General features: G+C 39.3%; 1 protein-coding gene across 3 annotated transcripts in view; it reads right to left on the reverse strand.

Annotated features, from left to right (window-relative positions):
- SRGAP1 (SLIT-ROBO Rho GTPase activating protein 1) overlaps positions 1-18,757 on the reverse strand; it is a 259,814-nt gene that overhangs the window by 35,563 nt on the left and 205,494 nt on the right. The window contains exons 11-15 of one of the 3 annotated variants that reach the window (XM_026500112.4): positions 13,480-13,507; positions 9,038-9,071; positions 5,896-5,956; positions 5,513-5,590; positions 3,305-3,439 (exon numbers count right to left, since the gene is read on the reverse strand). In XM_026500112.4, the coding sequence (XP_026355897.1) occupies positions 3,305-3,439; positions 5,513-5,590; positions 5,896-5,956; positions 9,038-9,071; positions 13,480-13,507 (336 nt within the window). Of the gene's footprint in view, positions 1-3,304; positions 3,440-5,512; positions 5,591-5,895; positions 5,957-9,037; positions 9,072-9,581; positions 9,685-13,479; positions 13,508-18,757 lie in introns of those variants that run through there. The other 2 variants (XM_026500111.4, XM_026500114.4) reach the window with 2 other exon arrangements.

Genomic DNA, 18,757 nt, shown 5'->3' on the forward strand with positions numbered 1-18,757 from the left:
GCATGAGGAGATGCTTGCCTAGAGATAAATCAATAATAGCTAGAAATCCCTTTCTTTTTAAGAGATTAGATGTTGGAAGAAAAGGGGTTGTTATATGCAGCATCACTCATTATGTGTTCTTGAAAACATCCTATCCTGCAAAATGCACTAAAAATAACAGGACTTATGGGGGAAAAGTAGAGTTGGGACAGACAACTCAACCCTTATCGACTTTGTAACTACAGCACTAACAAAAACATTGACAATACTACTTAAATTACTAGCACAGTTAAATTTCTACTGACTAGTATCCTTAGCAGCCTTGAATCCTGGGACTCTTCCTTCTTTGAGATGTAGGTCTTGGGGGGTATTCATCGCCGATAGAGACTATTTTCATAAAAATTAACCCGAGGATTATTAAGCCATTGTTTTTCATTAATCCACTTTTTTAATACAGTGGGGTTGTCTTTGCAACTTCTTCATTTGCACTGGTAGCATTTCATGTAAGGCACTGTTTGCATGAAAAGAAAGATCTTTCTATAGATCTTCCATTTTTTCCCCTACGGTCTTCATATTTCACTAAGCCTGACTCTTCCATTGTGAGACAGCTTGACTTTGTTACGAAACATTTCATGTGCTGGGAAAAATCATGGTGGAAGCATCACAACTTCTGGGTTAGACTAGCCTCATTTCTAAATGCATGTGAGGTAATGAGGTCAAAGAACAGACAGGCTGCTACATGGCTAAGCCAGGTGCTGGCATATGTGACCTCACATTATAGCGGGAGTAGTTGTAACAGCCGTAATGATGATAGCTAGCAACATTTATTGAGGTTTACTATGTGTCAGGCATGATGCTAAATATTTTGTATGAATTATCTCATTCATTCTTCACATAGGCTATATGAAATAAATAACAGATATTCAGTAAGATTAAGTATTAATCTCTGCCCAAGGTGACAAAGCTGTTAAGGGGTGAAGTACAATTTGGATCTTGATCTTTCTGACTCTATGGTTCAGATTTTAATAACCACAATGGAATAATATTTCTCATTCAGTGAAAATGTGAAGTGGTTCTACAATACTATCTGACAAGGTGGTCCAATGCTCTTTATCCTACTTGTACACGTGAACATAAATGCTGATATGATGTATGTACCAAGAAAACCACTAAGCATTGTAGAGTGCTTATTATTTTTCCAGATTTAAGCTTTCTGGCTAGGATGTAAGGAAAATCTCTGGACAAGCCCAAAGGAGAATTCCAGAAGCATGACACCTCCTTTTCAGTTCTTTCCAGCTGGGTCACAGGCCTGCTGTGATGACTCAGGCTATGTAAGGGTCTTGGAATGGACGCATAAGCACACCTCTGAATCCCACACAAGACATCAGGCTGTGTGGGGTGGGGGTGGAGGGAATTATGACTGGGGAACTCACACCCAACGAGAGCCAGGATTTGTAGGCATGAATGCCAACAAAAGAATTTTGGCGAAATGTTGGTGACCTTTAACAACTATGAATTCTGTACTTACTAATGTACTTGGAATTAAGTATGCCAAGTATTAGGGCTACAAAACTGAATAATCTACTAAGACCTCACAGGCCTGTGGAGTTACCTGTAGGCATTTCATTGAATATACTCTTTGTCAGACACTCTTCTTGGCACTTTACAGGTATTAACTCATTTAATTCTCACAGCCCTATGATATATATAGTCTGTAATAATCCTTTTTTTATAGCTGATGAAACTCACATGCAGAGAGGTTAAGAAACTTTCCTAAGTCACATAGCTGGTGAGCAATTTGGACTTAGGCTATTTGAGTCCAAAGCCTGCATTCTTAGCTTCTTCCCTGAATTCTCTCTTCAACAGAGGAAGAAGGGGTTAAAAACTGCAATGTGGGGCATTAAGAAAAATTATAGACCTCCGTACATAGTGGAATGTTAGTAGAGGAGAGAGTGACTAATTCTGCTAGGGGTGGTAGGAGGAGGGATGGCATGCTGGGAGGAGTGCCAGGTCAGCAAAGCCTTCACAGCAGATGTCAAACAGCTATCAGGGACAGCAGACCAAACAGCGTGGGCAAAGGCATGGGGGTGGGCGATGGCCTGGCATCGCCCTGGCATGCTTGCTGTTTGCTACTGTTCATATATGAAGTAAACAGGGGAAGGGTGGCAGGAGACGAGTGTGCACAGAACCAGGAAGCAATCCAACAGAGGAAGAATTCGATTCTATGAATTGGTCATACCCAGGAGTTTGTGTTCAGGTGAGAAATATTGCAGTAGGTTTTAAAAGGGGGGTGGTGGGAGTGATATAACCAAATTTGCCCTGTCGGATCTAGCTGCAGTGTGAAGGATGGAATGATGTGGAGGATGGGGGTGGTGGGAAGAGATGGCAAAACATAGAATTAGGGGCTGACTCCACCAAGAGACTGTTAGCAACAGCCCTGGGGAGAAGCTAAGGTGCTGGCGATGACAATGGGCAAGGAGGCATGATCTGGGAGATTTTTTGAGGTCAGTAGGACTTGGGTTGGGGGGTGAACTGGTTGGGGAAGTGGGGTGAGAAGGTTTCTTCATTAGGGGCAAGCTTGATCCTTATTCTTATTTGCCTCACTGTGTGATGTGAGTCTGCTCTAGACTCTTGCCTGGGAACTGGGGCTTAAAAAGGCAATGCATTTTTAGATGTATGAACTCCATGTGGTTAATAACCTCATTCCTGGTATTATGAATTTCACCTTCTTTCCTGTAGTCTCAAACGCTTCCCTGAATAAAACAGCAATGCTTTATCTGCTGATGATTATCAGTTTCATGATATGTCACACATAGTCCCAGAACAACTCTGCCTATTCGCTGGGGATGCCCACTGACAGATAATTACCACCTGGTGTCCCTGCACTGTACTAATGATCACTGATCTCATTTTACCTTAGCTCTGGAAGTAACAGTCAAAGATGGGAAAATTACACCACTCCTAAGGTTGGTGGAGAAAACCAAGAACCAAAAGCCAAAAAGAAGTTACATTCCATGCTTACAACTTCCTCTTCCCCTTAGCTGGTTGGCACCTGCCTTTCTGCTGTATTCCATCCACTAAATGGGAAGCTCTTGGGCTCTATGGAGCCTGTGATGTTCAGGAGCAAAACCCATTCAGCTGAGGGCGAGGCCACAGCTGGGAGGATGACTCATGTTGGATCCAGAAAGAAAACAAATGGTCTCAAAAATTTGGTGGCAATGGGGTAATAGGGGGAGGATATGTGGAGAGGGGTCACTGCCTTTTCCAGGAAATTGGTTAGTGAAACAATTCTGGTGGGAAAAGACTTAAAAAAAAATCCACTTACTGATACAAGAAATCAGATCATTAAATCTTTCCTTAGGAAAGAGGGGGTTTTCCAGCCCACGGAAATAGAGCTTCAGAACGCCAGCAACTGAGTTAATATCATGGTTACTCTGGTCATCAGCCAAAGGGTTTTCACCTACAAAAAAAAATATTAGTTACATGCCTCAGTGCTTCTCTTTTTTTCTCTGAACAAAAATATGTTTCTATACTCACACACGTTTCTATATTTACATGTATCTTTTAATTATACCTTATGAAAGATTATATAGTACTAGAATTAAAATAATTGGTTTAGATATCCCAACCCATGATTAACTGAAAATAGTTGGCTAAAATAGAGCTTTTTAAAAATCTTATGCTACCAAATAATCCCTTATCAGTTACCCAAATCTTAAAATAAAATATTGTGGGACTTAAAAGTTAAAATCTAATCTTAGCTTGACATGAATTCAAATACTACATTCTGCATTTTGTATCCCACTGGAAAAAAGATACAATATAGACATGATATCAGAAGTATTATAGGATGCACCTACTTGTGAATACCTACCATTACATACATAGTTCTAAAGTGGCACAGTGGCATTCATGGCACATGGGAGAGCTACATTCAGCAGCGGGAGATTTGGAAATCAGACAGAGGGATCTGAAAATGTACCCTTAATTGTACACCAAGGGATTTGTATAAAAAGTAAAAACTTGAAAATATATCACAAATATGAAATTATATTATCCTTTATGGTAAGCAGTTTTAAAACGTACATAATTGACATGGCTATTCCACCCTCCTGAGAATTAAACTGAGATAAAATCCTTAAGAAATTCAAGATAATATGCAGCGTTAAATCAAACTCCATTTTTTATTCACAGGTCTGTTCTAAAGTTCACAAAAATTGTATATTTTAACTTTTTTTTGACTCTCGGGCAGTTTATTTTCAGGAACCCATGATTCCTTTTTCCTCAGTTTTCTCTGACAAATCACTGAACACAAAATTCACACACACACACACAAATATATATATATATATATATATATATTTTTTTTTTTTTTTGCTCACTGACAGAAAACCTCACTCAAAGAGATCACAAACAAATACCAGGTGAATTTCTAATGAAAAATAATAAAGCATTTTGCCTGTGGTGACTGGCACAGGAAACTGATGCTTTATACATTTCAACTGATGCTGACTATGGCTCCTATAAGAGACTTGGACCACTTTGCTGCTGAGAGGGGAGGCTGCTCTGCTTTACACATCATATCAGTCAGAGAACTTGGAACAGGAAAAACAATGTGGCTCCAAGTTTACCTCTTCCACCAAGGTTTCAAATGTTCAAGGGCTCCCTGCCAAGGGAAAAGGGACAGAGAGAGAGAAAGAGAGAGAGAGAGAGAGAGAGAGAGAGAGAGAAGGTTGCCCTGTCTTCATGCCATGATGCCCCTCATTCTGTATGTTTGGCTTAATTTCCAAGCAGAGGAAGAAAGGTACAGATGTATCCAGGAGTAGACATGATGGAAATCATTACAATTGAGGCAAACTAATAACTAAGAGCCATCCCTACGGAATTACGAATTTTCGCTGATCGTACCTAATCACTACCCCAACCTAAAATCCTACAGATGATGAAACTGAGGCCAAAATAGGAGATGAGTAACTTGACCAAAGTCAAATGGTTAGTAACTGGAACAGTGATTTGATTCTGGGTCTGCCTGACACTAAAGTGTATGGTTTTGCTAATTATAATGTGCGAAGTAACAGTTCAGTAGTATTTATTTGATACCCAATGATGAACAAGAGTAAGGCACCAGGGAAGGAGTCTGGGAATGGTAATAAGAGGAAGGAAAGCGACCCCAACATGCAGTTGGGATGAGTCACCTCCAACACCTGCTAGGTAGGCTCAGGGTTATTTTGCCACTCTTCCAGAACCTTCTATGGGTTCTTATGCCACCTTTGACACACATGCTGAGAAGGATCAATGCCAGTCCTAAACCAGGATACAAAATCCACATGCCTTCCTATACTTGATGACAAAGACTTACGATTCTGGCTTCATTTCTTACCTTTTCTAAATACATTCCTACCTCAACATCTAAAATGAAGTGAATGCAAAGAGAAAGATTTTGAAGATCTACAGAACGAGTATGCCACTTCACTCTGGAGCAGCTGATGGCTTTTTAACATGGTGTACTTATGGGTACAGAACATGCAATTACCTCTCTCAAATGAATTTTTAATATCATTGACTTCCACCTGGGAACCAGAGACTCTGAAAATCCCCTGATGCTGAAGACCTAAAGAGAACAGAAGATGAAGAGGATGAAAAACCCCATCGCAACTAGTAGGTCTCCCTTCTCCCAATAATCAAATGTTAAATGAAAAGACACATTTACTGAAATACTCCTAGTGATTTTTTTTTTTTTTTAAGTAAGAATTTCAGGGGCACCTGGCTGGCTTAGTCGGTGGAGCATGTGACTCTTGGTCTCAGGGTTGTGAGTTCAAGCCCCACGTTGGGTGTAGAGATTTCTTAAATAAATAAATAAATCTTAAAAAAAACCCACCCCAAAACAAAATAAGAATTCCATAGTTTATGGCTTACCATAGAGATTGATGAACCGAATGCAGCTTTCCACAATGAGAGGGATAATCTGTCCTGAGTCCTGGGTGAAGAGATGGAAACCAGTTAATCACAGAAGAGAGGCACAAATCACACATAATAATAAAGTTCACAGTTTAACCCTAATTAAAGAGTGCTTTTTACTCTTTTAGAGGATCATTTCCAAATACTCCCCCCTCTAAAATATTCTACTAAGGCCAAAAGTAAAATTATATGTAACCGAAGGTATATTTCAGCTCTGGAGCAAACCACATTAAATACATTTAACACAATCCTGTTTCAATCTCCTCTGTTGTGCCTAGAGATGTCAAAGCTAATTCATCCCCTTACTTATATTTAGGCTCATGTATCAAAGTAAATACAGGAATCACTCACTTTTTTAAGAGTTATTTATACAAGTAATTAATCTAACGGACCTAAAAAGAACTCTGTGTCTTCTAACCATAGCATCTTAGGACTGACTGGCCATACTGGTCACTACACACAGCCTTTCAGACATCCCGGGACCCTCTCTGCGACACCCTGACAGTACACCATCTGGATGACAACAGTTATCAAAAAGCTTACATGCTTCCAGATGCAGGGTAGGAGGACTGCCTTCGAGATGATTACAATGTGTTATATATTTATTTGGTTTGCATCAGAACTTATCCTTATAGATTTTTCATCATTATTTTTACATGTTTTAAGGATTATGAAAAAATGGCACAAATGCACATCCCGTTTGATCTTATTTTCTGAGGAAGGGACAGTTTTTTGGCCTCTTTCCCCATATCATGTAATAGAGTCAGTGCACTCTACTGAACAAATGTGAATTCTGGAAATGTTTTAAAACACATATAGGATGACAGATGAGATGAAGGAGCGGCTGAGGTCACGGTTAAATATGTATCAATGCCATGCACTCCATGTAGTTAAAGAAGGTTACTGACTATGGAGCTATTTTTCATGTACTTTTAAAGACTCTGTTCTTTCAGGAATTAGATCTGTACAGGAAACATGGAGGTTCAAAATGATTAGCAGACATCAGGTACTAATTCATGAGGAATTTTATTCTGAAACACAAGAAGAATTCGGTTGTCTTAATGTATGAGAACAATTCAGAATCCACTAACCTTTCCAATTAAGCAACAGGGGAAGGACTGGGAATAATGAAGCTGAGCCATTTAAACTCTTTACTATTCCTAGAATGGCTAATACACTTCTTGAGGAATAGTTTTATTTTAGGTTTTAAGACTATCTAATCAGTGTGTAAATCAGTTAATGCTTCAATCACTTCTAGAGACTGTATTAAGTTTCTCTAATTAGTTAATTTGTTTTAGGATGTACACTTTATTAATTTCTTAAGAATAAAAACTCTTTAGCGTAGACTAGTTGGCTCAAGAATAGCTATATAATTACATCAACAATTACTGAGTATGTGAGGGGATTTTTCTCTAAGATACAAGCGTGTTTTAGGGGAAGTAACCCTTACATGCCTGATTCACTTAACACTGTAACCTAAAAGAACAACAAATACTTAAATGTAAGTGATAAAAGGAGAAATTAGTTTGCACCTCTGCTGAACTGAGTATTAAAACAAAAAGAAAGAAAAAAAATGTTATTAAAAGAAAAATGTTTGCACTATGTCTTAAGTTTTCCATTATTTAAAAAATATTTTCGTCTTTACATTTACTCAGGTAATTGCTAATCTTTTGCTTATCATCAGTATTTTATTCAGATACAATGAATTTTGTGGTCAAAAAGTAATAAGTGTGTGTGTGTTTTAATTTAATTTCATGGATGCCAGATGCTTTGGTAGAAGATAGTTTACAAAACGTGAAACAGTGGGCTGTGCTCCACCCACCATTCAAACAAATCCCTTTGTGCCTCAGTTTCCCCATGGGAAAAAAACAGTTTGCTCTTGCTGTCTCACAGTGATATTATGGGGACCTCCGGGGATGGAGCACCTTTCAGAAGGGCAGAGATCTCTGTCCTTTTACTGCTGTGACCAAAGATTCTTTAATATGCCATCTGGGACGTGGAAGAGTTCACCTAAGTGAATTTCCAAGGATAACTGGTTTACTCCCTCTTTAGTATCTAAAGTCGGCTTCCGTTAACTGTTCTTAAGGAAAAATCTTTTAAAAATATAGTACGAGTTGTCCTCTCATCTCAGGCAGTCATTCTTGTACTGTGCTATCAAATATAACAGAATCATACGCTTGTTTCTTTGAGCTTTTCTCTGCTCTTTCTCTGCCAGACCATCAGCTGCACATCTCATGCTTTCATCTTATCTTCATCTTCTCTTCTCTCCAGCTAATTTGCCCCTGCTTGTAAGCCCTGGGCTGGGAAGCCAGCTAATCAAATTTGACAATAATTTTATATTGAATTAGAGCCAATAAGGCTCTTTGGAGGCTTATGGCAGTGGGTTTGTGACTGCGATTTAGGTCGTCCGGTGGCTTTTCACTTAATGCCAAGGTTAGGGCTTGTTTTTAAGGCTGCCAGTGGTTCTCAATCTCTCTGTGTACGTATGTATGTACGCATGTATGCGTCTACCTGTCCGTGTGTACATGCCACACGCATACACACACGTTTTAACCGTCAGTGCACATATTTGATAAAAGATCTGTCTTTAAAGAAACTAAGACATCCGTAACATATTATTAAGGGAGGTTACTAATGATGTGGTTTCCTACATAAATTTAGTCTTCAGAAACACTGGAGTCCGTGACATAGGATGCTAGCCACAAAAGAGAAAGCTCTTCTCTTTTTTGTATAATTTACCTGTGGGTCCGTAATCCAGTATTAATGTGCATTTGGTATTTAACACTGACTTGCCTTAACCAAAGCCCTTGACTCAAATTCGGTAAACTGCCAAATACGTAATGTAAAAACTGAGGATTTATCTACTTTTACTAGAGAAGACAATTCCTCTTAAATCAGTGTTTGAGTTCTATAATTCCTTTCTATAGGAAATAGGTAGAAATCTATAAATAGTAAAGCCTCTTTTTAAACCTAATTTTCATCTGCAAACATTTTTCTTTCAAAGACCTTAAAAATCTAATTAAAGCCAAGCATGATTATGATTTGAAAATGATACCAAGAGCAAAAGAGGCTGTGCCCTCGCCTCCCTGCAGCACTATACCTGATGTCTCGCGTGTGAGTTCCTTCGTCCTCGGCTAGAAGCATTATCAGAAATACAGGATGAAAAAGAAGACAGAGTAAACACAGCAGAGATACAAGATACAGACCGCAGGGGCTTACAATTCATCCAATATAATGAATTCCTCAAGTCACGGGAAATCCAAACTTGCTGTGTTTCAGAGCTACCCTAACAATGTACTTTACAAATATATTTTGGGCCATCTAATTTGCACGAGTAAAAACACAATATTTTATCAGGTAGCTCTTTTCCTTTTTGCACAAATCATGGCTTTTTTTTTTTTTTAAGAAAGCAAGAGGACTTTCTCTTTTGCCAGCATAATACCCACATTTATTTCCTCTTCTGAAGGCACTCAAACCAAATATTCTTTCCTCTCTGACTTCAGGAAATATTATATTGATTTTCTGGGAAAGCAAAGAGCCCCAGGACAGACTTGGACATAATGACCTGCCTCCTTTGATGAGAGGCTGAGACCATTATAGTAAGAAGCGTGGAGATCAGCCACCCAGATGGCTGGTGCCAGTACCTTGACGAATGTTTCCAAATCCCCATTAAACAACTTAGCATTATACTGTGAGCGGGGTCTGGACTTCCTGTGTTTCTGGGGCTTAGGGGGAACATTTGGAGGCCTAAGGGAAGGGAATATAATTACTGAGCATGGCAGAAATCAAACAATAAATGAAACACCCATAGGTCACATCAAAATCACAAAACAGAACTCCTATGTGCCCTCTCCACCCCCACCCATGGGGGAAAAGGGCCCTTCCCCTTTCCCATTTATTTACTTCTACTTATGTGCTCAAAAACAATACACACTATTCATTCAGACGACCCCTTTTTTGTACATTGTATATGACATTTGTTTGCTAGTTTGTTTAAAACTGGAATTGTGAGCTATCTGGCCAAGTGTTACAAACTCGGCTGGCTTATGAGTCACACGGAAGACACAATGAGTCATAAAAATCAGGCCTCTCGATAAATCCCAATATGAGAAATTAAATATCATATTTTAGTTACAACATAATTCGTCAATGCAAGTAATGTCACATCTGTTCAGTATCCCTCAGATATTAATGGGGTTTTAGTTTATGAAAAAGTAACTATTAATGGGGTCACAAGTGAAAAATGAGTTCGGTTTCAATGTTTTCTCAGGGAGGGGGTAGACACAGGCTCATATGAATGATTATTTCTTTATAACAAACTATCTCATCACTTAAATATTTGCAGAGCATTAGGATGCATCCCTTACTCTGCTCTGACTGTCCATCTCCTGTTTGTTTGCTTTGGTGGCTGAGCCAGGCTCTCTAACACACACGTAACCAGCGCCCCATGCACTCCATTCAGACCCTGCGTCATCTTGCTCTGTCGTGGAGAGAGGGGGCCTCTTCTGTCCTCTTCCTTTCAAGCACAGAGGGCCAGAAGTATCTGACTCAGCTTCTCCCACTGTGCTGAATGGAACACAGGGAAGAAGAGTCCCAGGAGTGCTCTCCAGACATTTTAACTCCTTCTTCAATGTACATCACACTTGGAAATTAGGTAAAGCCCTTCATTATGCTGCAAACTGTCTAGGAATAATTACTTTTTCAGTTTATCAATGTTCAGAAAGGCCAGGTCAGAAACAAAATCCCAAGAATATGAGGAAGCCTGACTAGATTCGTTAAATATTACCATATTCTTAAGCTATCAAGAGAGGTAGGGGAGCAAAGGTGACAGCCTTCCATAGCCCAATTCTCACACTCAACCAGCAGGTGGGCTCATAGGATCAACAGGGTGTATAGTGAGCAGCACCTGAAGCCCCATGTGCTTAAGAGGTTAAGAGGAGTTTTTGCAAATGTCTAGAAGTGAATATGGAAACTTCTACCAGGCAGTATATCATCATGTCCTACCACTGCTGAAGTTTCTGAAATCTCTTTTATATACTGAATTCGGGGCTATTCACAGAGGAAAGGATCTGGTAGGCATAAAAACCCAAACAACTACCCACCAAGGAGTTTAATCTTATCCACTCTTTTCATTGTTTTACAAGTGTTTTCAAAGATTTGTAAAATGAATTTATTTATTTATTTTAGGGGGTGGAGGGGAGGGGCAAAGGGAGAGGGAAAGAGAGACTCAAGCGGACTCTACACTCAGCACAGAACCCAACACTGGGCTCGATCTCACCACCCTGAGATCACCGCCCAGGTGCCCTGCATGATTTTACAAGTGTTTTAAAATGTAGATTTTATTTTTATTCAGCTATGGTGAGACCAACAGATCAGAAGCAAAGGCCACTGAAAAGATAGTTTGTTGTTACCCGCCCTGCCCAAGAGGAGGAGGCAGGCTACCATGGGGAAGCACCAGGGTCGGTCAGGAGGCAGGAGTGCCGGCAATGCTGTGGTTTCCACAGGAAGGAATGGGCGAGGGAGGGTAAGCAGGTTTAGGACTGGCCAGGTTGAATAAGTTTGGAGGGCTCTGGGGAATAGGGATTGTTCCTACTGGTCTGGTACTTGGCTTTGTGGTGATCAGGACGGGGGAGAGTGACCCTGAACGTGAAAGCCCAATAAAGGATGCTAAAGGATGTGGCTGAGGGTGTGGGTCTGGACTGGTTGGTTTGTATACAAAAGGCATACTTGTGAGCATGACCTTTACTATTTCTATGAACTGGCTAACCTTGGGAGTGGCAGTCCCTCCAAGGTCAGCAAGACCCCAAGATCTCAAAGCATCCAATAGAGAAACCAGAAAACGTGGTTATTACAAGGTCCAGCAGAGCTGCACACTTGGGGACATCTGGAGCCGCCGACAAAGTTAAGGGGATAAGAACACAGGCCTATTTTGTTTGGTCACCAATTCGTGGGACAAGCAAATCTTGTAGCTGAAGCCAAAGCCCCCTAGTAGGACTAGATCATTGTTCCCGCGTGACCGAAGAAGCAGCGTAGCTCCTGGTTGGGGTAATGAAGACACGTTTTTTGAGTTGTCTACCGGAGGCCTGCAAGTTGCCTCTCCTGATGATTCTAAAGTATCAGGCGAATGTGATGACACTACCGTTGGGAGAGAAAGCTGACGGGAAACAAAGTGCCCGAGCGCTTATCAAAGTACTTTTGGCGGCAGAGGCGGCTTATCAGGCCCCTGATGACTCTGGCTTTACTACGTACACATCTGGGGAACAGAATCAGGGCCGTGCAATCCAACACTTGAATGGCATGTGGCGTTCAGGTTTGGTGACTGCCATACGACTTGCAGGGAATCTGGCCTCCTGGGTAGGATGTGGACGAGAGGAAGTATGAGTCAGGTCCACGTGCATAGCTAGTCTGTTTGGCAGTGACAGTTCTCATTGCAAATCAATATATTTGCATTCCTTCTTTTAAAAAAACTTTTTTGAAGTGCTTTACGTTAATTATAATATAGGGACAAAGGTAAAACAGTTGATAGCACAAAGAGATAATATATATGAAAAAAGCTCCATAAACTGCATATTACTACGCAGAAGTAATACTCTTCTTTGTCACTGACACAGGGAGGAAAGAAACCTCAGTATTTCCGTGAGGTTTAGACAAGTCACTAGTTGTATCTTTCTAGCTGGTTCACCAAGAGAGGCTTCCTTTTGAATAAATTGCCCAGCAGAAACATTATAGAGCCTTGAAAATCGACTTGCCCATTACTGCAAGACACACACACACACACACACACACACACACACACACCCACCCCAGTGTTCTAAATGCCTTTCACCTCAAAGAGAACTCAGCTTTAAGAGGGCAAAGTCTAGCTATGTCAGTTAGAATAATTTCTGGCTGTTACACAAATGCTGGCACAAAAAAATAGAAGTTGCAAACTTTCCCCAACCCAAATCAGAATCGGCTTGCAAAAAGGCTTTTCTTTCTCAGCAATAGCTTCAAAATCCCTTTTGAAAGAAAAAAAGGAAAAAAAAAAAAAAGAAAGAAAGAAGTGCGATATGGCTGTAATATTAAAAGTTAAATCTTTAAAGTGAACCCAAAAGGGGTAAGAAGATAAAATCCGGAGTATTCAGTATAGTTCAAAGTTTTAAATGACATAAGGGAAAGTAGGAGCAGAAAGTAACTGATTGTGCTATTTGCTAACACAGTAGTTATGCACGTAACGTTGCTTGTTAATTAAATGATCAAATCAGACTATTTTTAGAAACCGTTAAGTGTTTTGGATTAGACAAACCAAGCCCATTCGATTTAGGTCTTTCTTAAGCAGTCTACTCATTAAAGAGCTTCAAATTACACTGGGAAGCCCTCAGATCTGCCAGAGCAAATCTGGTTTTTTGAGAACCCCAAACATTTCATTTTACTATTGTTTGTAGAGTCAAAATGATCTTCCATGTTCATTAACAAAATTCATTCATTTTTGCAGCAGTGAATGGTTGCTCATTGTTAAGGAAAAAAAAAGAGACACAGAGTTATGATAAAATATTTTCCTACCTTGTAGTCATATATTCAGCTCTATGACCTGCAGAAAAAAAAAGAAAATAAGTAAACGGAATGGAATCAGTGGAATGCATTTGGTAATCTTTTTTTTGTATCACCTGTCCCTTACTTTAAGATGCTGAGTTTATAATAACTTACACATTTTATGGTGGAAAGCAAGAGGACAGCATAGCATGATAGACAAATAATTCAAAATAAGCATTTCGTAAAACTTATACCTAAAATTTAATAAATCCTATACATCAGAGAAACATGTTTCACTTGGCAATTTGAGGCAGGGATATTTATTTGTTATTCAGAAAACATGAAAAGCTCCTTGATCTTAACTGTAAGGTTAACAAAGAAATACAGATAAAACACATCCAAGGTTCGAATGTTAATGGTTTCCTCTGTCTTGATGGGTACTTGGGTTAGAACGTGGTCAAATTAGGGCGGGAAAACTCAATTTCCTTTGTATTAAATTGGTGTTCTTTCTATAATACACAATCAGGTGAGAAGTGGTATTTTATAATCAGAAATGACACTGGCAGATATTAAGTACAAGGACATTAAATTATGCTACATTCTACCACCTGTAAGCTAGTAGCCTTTCAGAGTTCCCTGTCATTTAAAACATGAGTTTCTTATATATTCAGGCTTCTTGACTTGTTTTTAACATTGGCTCCGTATTTTCATAGTGTTCCTACAATCTGTGCTAATTCCAGGTGTGAATGTGTCTGTGGGTGCTGTCTGCTCTTTCTCACATTTTGGGTGGAGCTGTGGAAGGGGTGTGGAAGAGGGAACCATTCTACCGGTTTGTTTGCAAAATGATGATGTGCTCCTGAAACAGCCTGAAGTTATAGCTCGCCTAGAAGGGTCATGTTGCAGCACAAACAGGTACGAGTCAGCCCATCCTATCATAACGCGGTGATTCAGATTTGCGCGGCAAGGCCAGTATAACATTTGTAGAGAAAGCTGGCTTGTTGGAAATGGTGAATGAACCCTCCCAGGCAGGCAACAGAGTCTTTTACTCTATTATCTGCTTTTGAAGAACAAGTAACAAAGGATTTGATCAATGTTCTATTTGTTAAAGGGGGAGGGGATGACAGTTAATATCAGAGAATACCTTCCTCAACCCAGACTCAGGCCACTGTAGGTCTACAAGAATCAGTTCTGGGCCATGACTCGGAGTGGGGGTGGGAGGAAAGAAGAAAAATCTGTTTTCCCCCCACTACTCAGTTCTATCTATCCTTTAACTCTAACTCCCTTCCTTCTTTTGGCCTTTTGGTATCTTGCCAGACAAGAAAAAGGAGAAGGTGGATAGAGAAATCCAGAATAACTTCTAGCTGTTCTCAAGTGGGGGGGATGGTCTACCAGAAAGGTGTCTTTGGGGATATCCTTCAGCAGGAAGCTGGCTGTACAGGGTTAAAGCACAGAGACAAGACAGGGCTGGAGATGAAGATTTGAGAGTCAACACCATTTAGGTTGTTTTGGGGCCATGGACCAAGCTGAGATCACGCAGGGTGAGTCAGGAGAATGAGCAAAAAAGGTGGAGGGCAGAGAAACTCGCAGGCCTGTGCTGTACTGTATTCTGTCATGTTGCCTACTTGATCATCATAGAAGTACGACATAAAATATATTACTAACAACAATAAAAACAGCAATGATGTCCAATACTTATTAGACACTGTTCTAAGCACTTTCTATACATTAACTCACAATTTTCACAAAACCTTATGAAGCAGGTACTGTTACTTCTATTTTGTGGAAAAGACCGAGCATATAGGAGGCAAGTGACTTGCTCAAGGTCACACTGTTTGTATGTGAGGCATCTGGCCCTAGGGTCCAGGTTTTTTTTCCCCCCATACATATACAAGTCTTTTTTATTTTTTTAAATTTAAATTCAAGTTAGTTAACATATGGTGTAATATTGGGTTCAGGAGTAAAATTTAGTGATTCATCACTTACAATTAACACCCAGTGCTCACCCCAACAAGCGTCCTCCTTAATGCCCATCACCCATTTAGCCAATACCCCGTCCACCTCCCCTCCAGCAACCCTCAGTCTGTTCTCTATAGTTAAGAGTCTCCTACGGTTTGCTTCCCTCTCTGTTTTTATCTTATTTTATTTTTCCTTCCCTTCCCCTATGTTCATCTGCTTTGTTTCTTAAATTCCACATGAGTGAAATTGTATGATATTTGTCTCTCTGACTGACTTATTTTGCTTAGCATAATACCCTCTAGGTCCATCCATGTTGCTGCAAATGGAAGGTTTTCATTCTTTTTGATGGCGGAGTAATATTCCATGGCATATATAAATCATATCTTCTTTATCCATTCATCGGTTGATGGGCATTTGGGGTCTTTCCCAATAAAATAGTTGGGCTATTTCCCAATAAATAATTGGGCTCTTTCCCAATAAAATAATTTGGCTATTCTTGATAATGCTGCTATATACTGGGATGCATAGGCCCCTTCGAATCAACATTTTTGTATTCTTTGGATAAATACCTAAGAGTACAATTGCTAGGTCATTGGGTAGTTCTATTTTTAACTTTTTGAGGAACCTCCATACTGCTTTCCAGAGTGGCTGCACCAGTTTGCATTCCCACCAACAGTGCAAAAGGGTTCCCCCTTTCTCTGCATCCTCGACAACATCTATTTCCTGAGTTGTTAATTTTAGCCATTCTGACAGGTGTGACGTTACATCCCATTGTGGTTTTGATTTGTATTTCCCTGATGAAGAGTGATGTTAACATTTTTTCACATGTCTCTTCGCCATTTGTATTTCTTTGGAGAAATGTCTGTTCATGTCTTCTGCCCATATTTTAATTGGATTATTTATTTTTGGGGTGTTGATTTTGATGAGTTCTTTATAGATTCTGGATACCAGCCCTTTATCTGATACATCATTTGCAAATATCTTCTCCTTTTCCTTAGGTTGCTTTTTAGTGTTGTTGATTGTTTCCTTCACTGTGCAGAAGCTTTTTATCCTGATGAAGTCGCAACAATTCATTTTTGCTTTTGTTTCCCTTACCTCTGGAGACATGTCTAGCAAGAAGTTGCTGCGGTCGTGGTCAAAGAGGTTGCTGCCTGTGGTGTTCTTTAGGATTTTGATGGTCTCCTGTCTTACATCTAGGTCTTTTATCCACTTCAAATTTATTTTTGTGTACGGTGGAAGAAAGTGGTCCAGTTTCATTCTTCTGCATGCCCCAACATGATTTGTTGAAGAGACTGCCATTTTTTGATTGGATATTCCTTCCTGCTTTGTCAAAGATTAGTTGACCCTATAGTTGTGGGTCCATTTCTGGGTTCTCTATTCTGTTCCATTGATCTATGTGTCTGTTTCTGTGCCAGTACCATAGTGTCTTGATGATTACAGCTTTGTAATACAGCCTGAAGTCTGGGATTGTGCTGTCTCCTGCTTTGCTTTTCTTTTTCAACATTACTTTCGCTACTTGGGGTCTTTTATGCTTCCATACAAATTTTAGGATTGTTTGTTCTAGTTCTGGGAAAAATGTTGGTGCTAGTTTGATCAGATTTGTTTTAATTCTAGGCCTGAGCTCCCAAATAATATATCGTAAAAATATAAATCTTATTCCCCAGCAAACACTTTGAAAGATCCTAAAAGAAAGGTAGGAATTATGGCTTACGCTTCTGTCTCCCCCATGTGACTAAAGTCAAATACAAAATACTAAAAATGAGCTAAGTTACATAACACATGTTAAGATTATATAACACATATTAAGTTAAAATTTCAAAGTCTTGGGGTGCTTGGTTGGCTTTGTCAGTAGAGTATGTCACTCTTGATCTCGGGGTTGTAAGTTTGAGCCCCATGCTGGGTGTAGAGATTACTTAAAAATAAACTCTTTAAAAAACAAAATAAAATAGAATAGAATAAAATAAAAATTTAAAGTATCTAAAAAATTCAACTGGATAATGAAGGTTAATCACTTTCAAGTGATTCAATGATAAAGACACTAATAACTCCTTAGAAACAAAATGTTTTTCAATAAGTTTGAAGTTTTGCTACTTTTGTTAAAATATCCCAAGCAAAGATTCTCTAGATTTAGAAGAAGATCATATATTAGATGGCTTAAAATCACTTTGTTCCATCCATCCATGGTTAATAGTATGAGATAAAAAATTAAAAACCTATAAAAGATACATTTTGATTAATGAGCCCAGAGCAAGCTCCACAAGACCTATCATTCATAGTATAACTGCCACCACATCCACTGTCTTGTTCAGCTAATAGTACTGACTGTGCCTCAACTGATGAATGAGGTTTTATTTTTTAATCAGTATCATCATTAATAGATCAATAACACACAAGCTTAGAAGAATCTGCTTCCCAGAGAAATGTGAAAGCTTCCAGTGGTTTGAGGATTAGATTTCAATCACATTCTTTGGAAGGCTATTTAATTATTAAAAACAACAGACAATTTCTTCCCTCACCCCCCTCCCCATCCCACAATATAAGCCATTTGGAGGAAAAAATGACCCGCGACCCAGGATTATCTTGTTCTTGCTACAAACACCTACTTTGAGGACTCCAATCATTTCACTCGAGAATTAAGAAGTGAATTATTTTTCACACTCAAATGTATTTTATCACCATAGACTAAAAGGGAAAACCAAAATACAGTGTGGTGGCAATCTGAGATTAAAAAAAAAACAATAGATGAAATATTTAAAATGTGTACAGCTCAAACTGGACGGAGGCACCCGGAACTGGGTCCCCAGTGAATGACTGATAAGGACTCCAGCATTACTTCTCGTCCTTTTTTTTCCTTAAGAATACATTGCTTTTCTAAAAACCATAATTATTCACAGTCAGCTTCTCTTTTGAAAGTATGTTTGTACTTCTACTCAGAGACACAACGGATTCAATGAGGATAAGCCATTTCATTCCTTTGTCAGAAACCTTATGCCCGGTCTAGAAACAATCTAACATGGAACTCAGCTTTCCAGTGTCAGATTTTCTGTGTTTAAGGAGAACTGTACTGATATTTACACCCCCCCAACTCCAAATGTTGCACACAAAGAAGCCAGTGTGAACATGAAGGCTCCTTATGAAAAGAAAAAGAAACAATTTCAGTGCCTTAGTTCTACGGATATAGATCTCATTTACTGTGTTGATGTCACTTCTCCAAATTAAAAACAAATGACATCACAAAAGGATATAATGGTCTCGCTGAAGGATGATGAAGAAGGTGATGACTTTGGTCTTAACAACTCATTATGTATTTCTTTTTATTTCAGTTTTCAAAGATGTGGAATTCTGAATTTTG

This window comes from Ursus arctos, unplaced genomic scaffold, assembly GCF_023065955.2.
Source record: "Ursus arctos isolate Adak ecotype North America unplaced genomic scaffold, UrsArc2.0 scaffold_21, whole genome shotgun sequence".
Lineage (NCBI taxonomy): Eukaryota > Metazoa > Chordata > Mammalia > Carnivora > Ursidae > Ursus > Ursus arctos.